The sequence below is a fragment of the Melanotaenia boesemani genome, chromosome 1, assembly GCF_017639745.1.
Source record: "Melanotaenia boesemani isolate fMelBoe1 chromosome 1, fMelBoe1.pri, whole genome shotgun sequence".
In the NCBI taxonomy this organism is placed as follows: Eukaryota; Metazoa; Chordata; class Actinopteri; order Atheriniformes; family Melanotaeniidae; genus Melanotaenia; species Melanotaenia boesemani.
This window is the reverse complement of record NC_055682.1, coordinates 40,447,801-40,461,518: the sequence shown is the minus strand read 5'-3', so window position 1 is coordinate 40,461,518 and position 13,718 is coordinate 40,447,801. Positions and strand designations below refer to the sequence as shown.

The window sequence follows — 13,718 nt, the reverse complement described above, 5'->3', positions numbered from 1 at the left end:
TACATTTGACATAACACTGAACTCAACTTGTTTTCAAAGCTCTTGCACTTTGTCTGGGATAAGATGCAGTTACAATGTGAACTGTAAGTACATGTCAATTCTAAACATAAAAATACATATTAATAATACATATTAATTCATATGGTTTATTCTATTAAAACTTTATTACTGTCTGTCTACAGCTTGTACATGCATGGTTAATGGAAAGTTTTATAATTATGGGGCAACCATATACAACACATCGGATGGATTAGGAAATTGCATTACAGCTGAGTGTGGGCCAAATGGAACAATAACTAGAGACATGTATCCATGCCTCTCAACCACCACTCCTGGGCCTACAACAAGCCCATTTACATTTACAACAGTTGGAACAACAACAACAGGTAGGACATCTATAGAAAGATGATCTTTAAAAGATTGAGAAAAGGTTTAAAATATGATTATAGTAATGAATGTTCTCTTATGTGTCTTTATTTAAGTTGTAACAACAACGCTACCACTGAATGCTACATCCATATCTGTTGAAAAAACAACATCAGGGATGACTACAAGAGAAACTGGGAAGACAATACATCCTGGAGAAATAACTACTCATCACATGGGATCTACTAGTGCAGTGAAAACCACAACATCAGTGCCAGGGACACCATCCACAACAGAAACATCATCTACCACAGCAGCTCCTGAAAGCACAACATCAGTGTCTACAACAGCTACAGAAGGGCTGTCCACCACTACGTTGAAGACCACTAGCAAATCTGTTGCAACAACTTTGGCAGAAGCCACAACAGGGAAGACTGTGACAACTCAACCACCAAAAGAAGTCACCACTGCTTCAAAAACAACATCTACCACAACTGTTGTTGAAATGACAACCACCGTACCAAGCTTCACTACAACTAATGAAGAAACCACCATTGTGAGCTCAAAGCCCTCTCTTCTTACCACAACTACAGAAGCTCCTTCCAGCAGTACTAACAAGATCACAACCAAATTTGTGGAAGGAACCACCTCACCATCCACAACAGTCAATACAGAGACAACAAACGTAAATAGTGAAACCACACCTGGTATAGTGACAGGGTTTACTACAACAACTAGTGGCCAGCCAACCAGCCACAAACTTGAAGTTGTCACATCAACACCCTCGGTTGGTACCACAACTACGCCAGGCCGCTCCACTACGTCTGCATTAACGTCCTCTACCACAGCAGTGGTTGAAACAGAGACCACATTGCCAGGAGTGACAACAACCAGCCAAAAGTCCACATTTGTGACATCAAAACCCTCTGTTACTACCACAACGACTGAGGCACCTTCGAGTAGCACAAAGGAAAGCACAACCAAACCCGTAGAGACCACCCTCTCAGAATTTACAACTGCACAAGTGGAAACAACAAAACCTCCAAAGGAAGTTACTACTGGACCGGTGACAACCTCTACCACACTGGTTGTTGAAACCACAACCTCAGTACCAGCGGTCCAGACCACAAGCCAAGAAAGCACAGTTGTGACATCTAAGCCCTCCATTGCTACCACAACTACAACAGGGCCTTCCGCCACTGGTGAAACAACCACACAACAGTCTGTAAAGACTACCACTTCAGAGGCCACAACAGGAAATGTCGTGACAACAACAACTCCTAAAGAAGTTACCACTGGTCCAGAAACATCATCTACCACAGCAGCTCCTGAAAGCACAACATCAGTGTCTACAACAGCTACAGAAGGGCTGTCCACCACTACGTTGAAGACCACTAGCAAATCTGTTGCAACAACTTCGGCAGAAGCCACAACAGGGAAGACTTTGACAACTCAACCACCAAAAGAAGTCACCACTGCTTCAAAAACAACATCTACCACAACTGTTGTTGAAATGACAACCACCGTACCAAGCTTCACTACAGCTAATGAAGAAACCACCATTGTGAGCTCAAAGCCCTCTCTTCTTACCACAACTACAGAAGCTCCTTCCAGCAGTACTAACAAGATCACAACCAAATTTGTGGAAGGAACCACCTCACCATCCACAACAGTCAATACAGAGACAACAAACGTAAATAGTGAAACCACACCTGGTATAGTGACAGGGTTTACTACAACAACTAGTGGCCAGCCAACCAGCCACAAACTTGAAGTTGTCACATCAACACCCTCGGTTGGTACCACAACTACGCCAGGCCGTTCCACTACATCTGCATTAACGTCCTCTACCACAGCAGTGGTTGAAACAGAGACCACATTGCTAGGAGTGACAACAACCAGCCAAAAGTCCACATTTGTGACATCAAAACCCTCTGTTACTACCACAACGACTGAGGCACCTTCGAGTAGCACAAAGGAAACCACAACCAAACCCGTAGAGACCACCCTCTCAGAATTTACAACTGCACAAGTGGAAACAACAAAACCTCCAAAGGAAGTTACTACTGGACCGGTGACAACCTCTACCACACTGGTTGTTGAAACCACAACCTCAGTACCAGCGGTCCAGACCACAAGCCAAGAAAGCACAGCTGTGACATCTAAGCCCTCCATTGCTACCACAACTACAACAGGGCCTTCCGCCACTGGTGAAACAACCACACAACAGTCTGTAAAGACTACCACTCCAGAGGCCACAACAGGAAATGTCGTGACAACAACAACTCCTAAAGAAGTTACCACTGGTCCAGAAACATCATCTACCACAGCAGCTCCTGAAAGCACAACATCAGTGTCTACAACAGCTACAGAAGGGCTGTCCACCACTACGTTGAAGACCACTAGCAAATCTGTTGCAACAACTTCGGCAGAAGCCACAACAGGGAAGACTGTGACAACTCAACCACCAAAAGAAGTCACCACTGCTTCAAAAACAACATCTACCACAACTGTTGTTGAAATGACAACCACCGTACCAAGCTTCACTACAGCTAATGAAGAAACCACCATTGTGAGCTCAAAGCCCTCTCTTCTTACCACAACTACAGAAGCTCCTTCCAGCAGTACTAACAAGATCACAACCAAATTTGTGGAAGGAACCACCTCACCATCCACAACAGTCAATACAGAGACAACAAACGTAAATAGTGAAACCACACCTGGTATAGTGACAGGGTTTACTACAACAACTAGTGGCCAGCCAACCAGCCACAAACTTGAAGTTGTCACATCAACACCCTCGGTTGGTACCACAACTACGCCAGGCCGTTCCACTACGTCTGCATTAACGTCCTCTACCACAGCAGTGGTTGAAACAGAGACCACATTGCCAGGAGTGACAACAACCAGCCAAAAGTCCACATTTGTGACATCAAAACCCTCTGTTACTACCACAACGACTGAGGCACCTTCGGGTAGCACAAAGGAAACCACAACCAAACCCGTAGAGACCACCCTCTCAGAATTTACAACTGCACAAGTGGAAACAACAAAACCTCCAAAGGAAGTTACTACTGGACCGGTGACAACCTCTACCACACTGGTTGTTGAAACCACAACCTCAGTACCAGCGGTCCAGACCACAAGCCAAGAAAGCACAGCTGTGACATCTAAGCCCTCCATTGCTACCACAACTACAACAGGGCCTTCCGCCACTGGTGAAACAACCACACAACAGTCTGTAAAGACTACCACTCCAGAGGCCACAACAGGAAATGTCGTGACAACAACAACTCCTAAAGAAGTTACCACTGGTCCAGAAACATCATCTACCACAGCAGCTCCTGAAAGCACAACATCAGTGTCTACAACAGCTACAGAAGGGCTGTCCACCACTACGTTGAAGACCACTAGCAAATCTGTTGCAACAACTTCGGCAGAAGCCACAACAGGGAAGACTGTGACAACTCAACCACCAAAAGAAGTCACCACTGCTTCAAAAACAACATCTACCACAACTGTTGTTGAAATGACAACCACCGTACCAAGCTTCACTACAACTAATGAAGAAACCACCATTGTGAGCTCAAAGCCCTCTCTTCTTACCACAACTACAGAAGCTCCTTCCAGCAGTACTAACAAGATCACAACCAAATTTGTGGAAGGAACCACCTCACCATCCACAACAGTCAATACAGAGACAACAAACGTAAATAGTGAAACCACACCTGGTATAGTGACAGGGTTTACTACAACAACTAGTGGCCAGCCAACCAGCCACAAACTTGAAGTTGTCACATCAACACCCTCGGTTGGTACCACAACTACGCCAGGCCGTTCCACTACGTCTGCATTAACGTCCTCTACCACAGCAGTGGTTGAAACAGAGACCACATTGCCAGGAGTGACAACAACCAGCCAAAAGTCCACATTTGTGACATCAAAACCCTCTGTTACTACCACAACGACTGAGGCACCTTCGAGTAGCACAAAGGAAAGCACAACCAAACCCGTAGAGACCACCCTCTCAGAATTTACAACTGCACAAGTGGAAACAACAAAACCTCCAAAGGAAGTTACTACTGGACCGGTGACAACCTCTACCACACTGGTTGTTGAAACCACAACCTCAGTACCAGCGGTCCAGACCACAAGCCAAGAAAGCACAGTTGTGACATCTAAGCCCTCCATTGCTACCACAACTACAACAGGGCCTTCCGCCACTGGTGAAACAACCACACAACAGTCTGTAAAGACTACCACTCCAGAGGCCACAACAGGAAATGTCGTGACAACAACAACTCCTAAAGAAGTTACCACTGGTCCAGAAACATCATCTACCACAGCAGCTCCTGAAAGCACAACATCAGTGTCTACAACAGCTACAGAAGGGCTGTCCACCACTACGTTGAAGACCACTAGCAAATCTGTTGCAACAACTTCGGCAGAAGCCACAACAGGGAAGACTGTGACAACTCAACCACCAAAAGAAGTCACCACTGCTTCAAAAACAACATCTACCACAACTGTTGTTGAAATGACAACCACCGTACCAAGCTTCACTACAACTAATGAAGAAACCACCATTGTGAGCTCAAAGCCCTCTCTTCTTACCACAACTACAGAAGCTCCTTCCAGCAGTACTAACAAGATCACAACCAAATTTGTGGAAGGAACCACCTCACCATCCACAACAGTCAATACAGAGACAACAAACGTAAATAGTGAAACCACACCTGGTATAGTGACAGGGTTTACTACAACAACTAGTGGCCAGCCAACCAGCCACAAACTTGAAGTTGTCACATCAACACCCTCGGTTGGTACCACAACTACGCCAGGCCGTTCCACTACGTCTGCATTAACGTCCTCTACCACAGCAGTGGTTGAAACAGAGACCACATTGCCAGGAGTGACAACCACCAGCCAAAAGTCCACATTTGTGACATCAAAACCCTCTGTTACTACCACAACGACTGAGGCACCTTCGAGTAGCACAAAGGAAAGCACAACCAAACCCGTAGAGACCACCCTCTCAGAATTTACAACTGCACAAGTGGAAACAACAAAACCTCCAAAGGAAGTTACTACTGGACCGGTGACAACCTCTACCACACTGGTTGTTGAAACCACAACCTCAGTACCAGCGGTCCAGACCACAAGCCAAGAAAGCACAGCTGTGACATCTAAGCCCTCCATTGCTACCACAACTACAACAGGGCCTTCCGCCACTGGTGAAACAACCACACAACAGTCTGTAAAGACTACCACTCCAGAGGCCACAACAGGAAATGTCGTGACAACAACAACTCCTAAAGAAGTTACCACTGGTCCAGAAACATCATCTACCACAGCAGCTCCTGAAAGCACAACATCAGTGTCTACAACAGCTACAGAAGGGCTGTCCACCACTACGTTGAAGACCACTAGCAAATCTGTTGCAACAACTTCGGCAGAAGCCACAACAGGGAAGACTGTGACAACTCAACCACCAAAAGAAGTCACCACTGCTTCAAAAACAACATCTACCACAACTGTTGTTGAAATGACAACCACCGTACCAAGCTTCACTACAGCTAATGAAGAAACCACCATTGTGAGCTCAAAGCCCTCTCTTCTTACCACAACTACAGAAGCTCCTTCCAGCAGTACTAACAAGATCACAACCAAATTTGTGGAAGGAACCACCTCACCATCCACAACAGTCAATACAGAGACAACAAACGTAAATAGTGAAACCACACCTGGTATAGTGACAGGGTTTACTACAACAACTAGTGGCCAGCCAACCAGCCACAAACTTGAAGTTGTCACATCAACACCCTCGGTTGGTACCACAACTACGCCAGGCCGTTCCACTACGTCTGCATTAACGTCCTCTACCACAGCAGTGGTTGAAACAGAGACCACATTGCCAGGAGTGACAACAACCAGCCAAAAGTCCACATTTGTGACATCAAAACCCTCTGTTACTACCACAACGACTGAGGCACCTTCGAGTAGCACAAAGGAAAGCACAACCAAACCCGTAGAGACCACCCTCTCAGAATTTACAACTGCACAAGTGGAAACAACAAAACCTCCAAAGGAAGTTACTACTGGACCGGTGACAACCTCTACCACACTGGTTGTTGAAACCACAACCTCAGTACCAGCGGTCCAGACCACAAGCCAAGAAAGCACAGTTGTGACATCTAAGCCCTCCATTGCTACCACAACTACAACAGGGCCTTCCGCCACTGGTGAAACAACCACACAACAGTCTGTAAAGACTACCACTCCAGAGGCCACAACAGGAAATGTCGTGACAACAACAACTCCTAAAGAAGTTACCACTGGTCCAGAAACATCATCTACCACAGCAGCTCCTGAAAGCACAACATCAGTGTCTACAACAGCTACAGAAGGGCTGTCCACCACTACGTTGAAGACCACTAGCAAATCTGTTGCAACAACTTCGGCAGAAGCCACAACAGGGAAGACTGTGACAACTCAACCACCAAAAGAAGTCACCACTGCTTCAAAAACAACATCTACCACAACTGTTGTTGAAATGACAACCACCGTACCAAGCTTCACTACAACTAATGAAGAAACCACCATTGTGAGCTCAAAGCCCTCTCTTCTTACCACAACTACAGAAGCTCCTTCCAGCAGTACTAACAAGATCACAACCAAATTTGTGGAAGGAACCACCTCACCATCCACAACAGTCAATACAGAGACAACAAACGTAAATAGTGAAACCACACCTGGTATAGTGACAGGGTTTACTACAACAACTAGTGGCCAGCCAACCAGCCACAAACTTGAAGTTGTCACATCAACACCCTCGGTTGGTACCACAACTACGCCAGGCCGTTCCACTACGTCTGCATTAACGTCCTCTACCACAGCAGTGGTTGAAACAGAGACCACATTGCCAGGAGTGACAACAACCAGCCAAAAGTCCACATTTGTGACATCAAAACCCTCTGTTACTACCACAACGACTGAGGCACCTTCGAGTAGCACAAAGGAAAGCACAACCAAACCCGTAGAGACCACCCTCTCAGAATTTACAACTGCACAAGTGGAAACAACAAAACCTCCAAAGGAAGTTACTACTGGACCGGTGACAACCTCTACCACACTGGTTGTTGAAACCACAACCTCAGTACCAGCGGTCCAGACCACAAGCCAAGAAAGCACAGTTGTGACATCTAAGCCCTCCATTGCTACCACAACTACAACAGGGCCTTCCGCCACTGGTGAAACAACCACACAACAGTCTGTAAAGACTACCACTCCAGAGGCCACAACAGGAAATGTCGTGACAACAACAACTCCTAAAGAAGTTACCACTGGTCCAGAAACATCATCTACCACAGCAGCTCCTGAAAGCACAACATCAGTGTCTACAACAGCTACAGAAGGGCTGTCCACCACTACGTTGAAGACCACTAGCAAATCTGTTGCAACAACTTCGGCAGAAGCCACAACAGGGAAGACTGTGACAACTCAACCACCAAAAGAAGTCACCACTGCTTCAAAAACAACATCTACCACAACTGTTGTTGAAATGACAACCACCGTACCAAGCTTCACTACAACTAATGAAGAAACCACCATTGTGAGCTCAAAGCCCTCTCTTCTTACCACAACTACAGAAGCTCCTTCCAGCAGTACTAACAAGATCACAACCAAATTTGTGGAAGGAACCACCTCACCATCCACAACAGTCAATACAGAGACAACAAACGTAAATAGTGAAACCACACCTGGTATAGTGACAGGGTTTACTACAACAACTAGTGGCCAGCCAACCAGCCACAAACTTGAAGTTGTCACATCAACACCCTCGGTTGGTACCACAACTACGCCAGGCCGTTCCACTACGTCTGCATTAACGTCCTCTACCACAGCAGTGGTTGAAACAGAGACCACATTGCCAGGAGTGACAACAACCAGCCAAAAGTCCACATTTGTGACATCAAAACCCTCTGTTACTACCACAACGACTGAGGCACCTTCGAGTAGCACAAAGGAAAGCACAACCAAACCCGTAGAGACCACCCTCTCAGAATTTACAACTGCACAAGTGGAAACAACAAAACCTCCAAAGGAAGTTACTACTGGACCGGTGACAACCTCTACCACACTGGTTGTTGAAACCACAACCTCAGTACCAGCGGTCCAGACCACAAGCCAAGAAAGCACAGCTGTGACATCTAAGCCCTCCATTGCTACCACAACTACAACAGGGCCTTCCGCCACTGGTGAAACAACCACACAACAGTCTGTAAAGACTACCACTCCAGAGGCCACAACAGGAAATGTCGTGACAACAACAACTCCTAAAGAAGTTACCACTGGTCCAGAAACATCATCTACCACAGCAGCTCCTGAAAGCACAACATCAGTGTCTACAACAGCTACAGAAGGGCTGTCCACCACTACGTTGAAGACCACTAGCAAATCTGTTGCAACAACTTCGGCAGAAGCCACAACAGGGAAGACTGTGACAACTCAACCACCAAAAGAAGTCACCACTGCTTCAAAAACAACATCTACCACAACTGTTGTTGAAATGACAACCACCGTACCAAGCTTCACTACAGCTAATGAAGAAACCACCATTGTGAGCTCAAAGCCCTCTCTTCTTACCACAACTACAGAAGCTCCTTCCAGCAGTACTAACAAGATCACAACCAAATTTGTGGAAGGAACCACCTCACCATCCACAACAGTCAATACAGAGACAACAAACGTAAATAGTGAAACCACACCTGGTATAGTGACAGGGTTTACTACAACAACTAGTGGCCAGCCAACCAGCCACAAACTTGAAGTTGTCACATCAACACCCTCGGTTGGTACCACAACTACGCCAGGCCGTTCCACTACGTCTGCATTAACGTCCTCTACCACAGCAGTGGTTGAAACAGAGACCACATTGCCAGGAGTGACAACAACCAGCCAAAAGTCCACATTTGTGACATCAAAACCCTCTGTTACTACCACAACGACTGAGGCACCTTCGAGTAGCACAAAGGAAAGCACAACCAAACCCGTAGAGACCACCCTCTCAGAATTTACAACTGCACAAGTGGAAACAACAAAACCTCCAAAGGAAGTTACTACTGGACCGGTGACAACCTCTACCACACTGGTTGTTGAAACCACAACCTCAGTACCAGCGGTCCAGACCACAAGCCAAGAAAGCACAGTTGTGACATCTAAGCCCTCCATTGCTACCACAACTACAACAGGGCCTTCCACCACTGGTGAAACAACCACACAACAGTCTGTAAAGACTACCACTCCAGAGGCCACAACAGGAAATGTCGTGACAACAACAACTCCTAAAGAAGTTACCACTGGTCCAGAAACATCATCTACCACAGCAGCTCCTGAAAGCACAACATCAGTGTCTACAACAGCTACAGAAGGGCTGTCCACCACTACGTTGAAGACCACTAGCAAATCTGTTGCAACAACTTCGGCAGAAGCCACAACAGGGAAGACTGTGACAACTCAACCACCAAAAGAAGTTACCACTGCTTCAAAAACAACATCTACCACAACTGTTGTTGAAATGACAACCACCGTACCAAGCTTCACTACAGCTAATGAAGAAACCACCATTGTGAGCTCAAAGCCCTCTCTTCTTACCACAACTACAGAAGCTCCTTCCAGCAGTACTAACAAGATCACAACCAAATTTGTGGAAGGAACCACCTCACCATCCACAACAGTCAATACAGAGACAACAAACGTAAATAGTGAAACCACACCTGGTATAGTGACAGGGTTTACTACAACAACTAGTGGCCAGCCAACCAGCCACAAACTTGAAGTTGTCACATCAACACCCTCGGTTGGTACCACAACTACGCCAGGCCGTTCCACTACGTCTGCATTAACGTCCTCTACCACAGCAGTGGTTGAAACAGAGACCACATTGCCAGGAGTGACAACAACCAGCCAAAAGTCCACATTTGTGACATCAAAACCCTCTGTTACTACCACAACGACTGAGGCACCTTCGAGTAGCACAAAGGAAAGCACAACCAAACCCGTAGAGACCACCCTCTCAGAATTTACAACTGCACAAGTGGAAACAACAAAACCTCCAAAGGAAGTTACTACTGGACCGGTGACAACCTCTACCACACTGGTTGTTGAAACCACAACCTCAGTACCAGCGGTCCAGACCACAAGCCAAGAAAGCACAGTTGTGACATCTAAGCCCTCCATTGCTACCACAACTACAACAGGGCCTTCCGCCACTGGTGAAACAACCACACAACAGTCTGTAAAGACTACCACTCCAGAGGCCACAACAGGAAATGTCGTGACAACAACAACTCCTAAAGAAGTTACCACTGGTCCAGAAACATCATCTACCACAGCAGCTCCTGAAAGCACAACATCAGTGTCTACAACAGCTACAGAAGGGCTGTCCACCACTACGTTGAAGACCACTAGCAAATCTGTTGCAACAACTTCGGCAGAAGCCACAACAGGGAAGACTGTGACAACTCAACCACCAAAAGAAGTCACCACTGCTTCAAAAACAACATCTACCACAACTGTTGTTGAAATGACAACCACCGTACCAAGCTTCACTACAACTAATGAAGAAACCACCATTGTGAGCTCAAAGCCCTCTCTTCTTACCACAACTACAGAAGCTCCTTCCAGCAGTACTAACAAGATCACAACCAAATTTGTGGAAGGAACCACCTCACCATCCACAACAGTCAATACAGAGACAACAAACGTAAATAGTGAAACCACACCTGGTATAGTGACAGGGTTTACTACAACAACTAGTGGCCAGCCAACCAGCCACAAACTTGAAGTTGTCACATCAACACCCTCGGTTGGTACCACAACTACGCCAGGCCGTTCCACTACGTCTGCATTAACGTCCTCTACCACAGCAGTGGTTGAAACAGAGACCACATTGCCAGGAGTGACAACAACCAGCCAAAAGTCCACATTTGTGACATCAAAACCCTCTGTTACTACCACAACGACTGAGGCACCTTCGAGTAGCACAAAGGAAAGCACAACCAAACCCGTAGAGACCACCCTCTCAGAATTTACAACTGCACAAGTGGAAACAACAAAACCTCCAAAGGAAGTTACTACTGGACCGGTGACAACCTCTACCACACTGGTTGTTGAAACCACAACCTCAGTACCAGCGGTCCAGACCACAAGCCAAGAAAGCACAGCTGTGACATCTAAGCCCTCCATTGCTACCACAACTACAACAGGGCCTTCCGCCACTGGTGAAACAACCACACAACAGTCTGTAAAGACTACCACTCCAGAGGCCACAACAGGAAATGTCGTGACAACAACAACTCCTAAAGAAGTTACCACTGGTCCAGAAACATCATCTACCACAGCAGCTCCTGAAAGCACAACATCAGTGTCTACAACAGCTACAGAAGGGCTGTCCACCACTACGTTGAAGACCACTAGCAAATCTGTTGCAACAACTTCGGCAGAAGCCACAACAGGGAAGACTGTGACAACTCAACCACCAAAAGAAGTCACCACTGCTTCAAAAACAACATCTACCACAACTGTTGTTGAAATGACAACCACCGTACCAAGCTTCACTACAGCTAATGAAGAAACCACCATTGTGAGCTCAAAGCCCTCTCTTCTTACCACAACTACAGAAGCTCCTTCCAGCAGTACTAACAAGATCACAACCAAATTTGTGGAAGGAACCACCTCACCATCCACAACAGTCAATACAGAGACAACAAACGTAAATAGTGAAACCACACCTGGTATAGTGACAGGGTTTACTACAACAACTAGTGGCCAGCCAACCAGCCACAAACTTGAAGTTGTCACATCAACACCCTCGGTTGGTACCACAACTACGCCAGGCCGTTCCACTACGTCTGCATTAACGTCCTCTACCACAGCAGTGGTTGAAACAGAGACCACATTGCCAGGAGTGACAACAACCAGCCAAAAGTCCACATTTGTGACATCAAAACCCTCTGTTACTACCACAACGACTGAGGCACCTTCGAGTAGCACAAAGGAAAGCACAACCAAACCCGTAGAGACCACCCTCTCAGAATTTACAACTGCACAAGTGGAAACAACAAAACCTCCAAAGGAAGTTACTACTGGACCGGTGACAACCTCTACCACACTGGTTGTTGAAACCACAACCTCAGTACCAGCGGTCCAGACCACAAGCCAAGAAAGCACAGTTGTGACATCTAAGCCCTCCATTGCTACCACAACTACAACAGGGCCTTCCGCCACTGGTGAAACAACCACACAACAGTCTGTAAAGACTACCACTCCAGAGGCCACAACAGGAAATGTCGTGACAACAACAACTCCTAAAGAAGTTACCACTGGTCCAGAAACATCATCTACCACAGCAGCTCCTGAAAGCACAACATCAGTGTCTACAACAGCTACAGAAGGGCTGTCCACCACTACGTTGAAGACCACTAGCAAATCTGTTGCAACAACTTCGGCAGAAGCCACAACAGGGAAGACTGTGACAACTCAACCACCAAAAGAAGTTACCACTGCTTCAAAAACAACATCTACCACAACTGTTGTTGAAATGACAACCACTGTACCAAGCTTCACTACAACTAATGAAGAAACCACCATTGTGAGCTCAAAGCCCTCTCTTCTTACCACAACTACAGAAGCTCCTTCCAGTAGTACTAACAAGATCACAACCAAACTTGTAGAAAGAACCACCTCACCATCCACAACAGTCAATACAGAGACAACCTTTATTACCAGTGGTGAAGCTTCATCCACAGTACCCACTATTGTAACAAACAGCCAAAAAACCACAGTTCTTGTCTCCCAGCCGTCCATCATTACAAGTACAAAAGTGCCTTTCACCACAAAACCCTCGGTTTTAAACACAACAAGTATTGTTTCAGGTGCAACTACTGAAAACCCATCGTCTCAAACAACAATTATTGCCCCCGTAACACAGACTCTTCCAGGCACTACAATGGTTTACACATCTAGTGCAACCCCTCAACCAACTGGAACCACAGTCATTTCTTCATCAGGCTTCACCACTACCGTAGCATCATGTGTGTGTGTTGTGAACACAACTTCCTACCAACCTGGTACGTCATCTACCATCTTTACTATTACCCTCTTTTTCTCTTTCTCATTTAGAATAATAATGAAAGTTGTTAGATTCTTAGTAGTACTCATGAACAGATGCTCCCCCAAAATTTCCTTGCTGTTTCAAAATAGATATGTTCTGCCTCAGAAAAAACACATGGACAACATAATTTGAAAGAACTATACAGATTCAAGTGGACCTCAATCTGTCTTTACAACCT

At 46.1% G+C, this 13,718-nt stretch overlaps 1 protein-coding gene across 1 annotated transcript in view; it reads left to right on the top strand.

Moving 5' to 3' along the window:
- The window catches only part of LOC121652658 (mucin-2-like), a 43,875-nt gene that overhangs the window by 16,357 nt on the left and 13,800 nt on the right, over positions 1-13,718 (top strand). Inside the window, exons 28-30 of the mRNA XM_042005577.1 lie at positions 40-83; positions 183-386; positions 483-13,496. Coding sequence (XP_041861511.1) covers positions 40-83; positions 183-386; positions 483-13,496 — 13,262 coding nt within the window. The remainder of the gene's footprint in view (positions 1-39; positions 84-182; positions 387-482; positions 13,497-13,718) is intronic.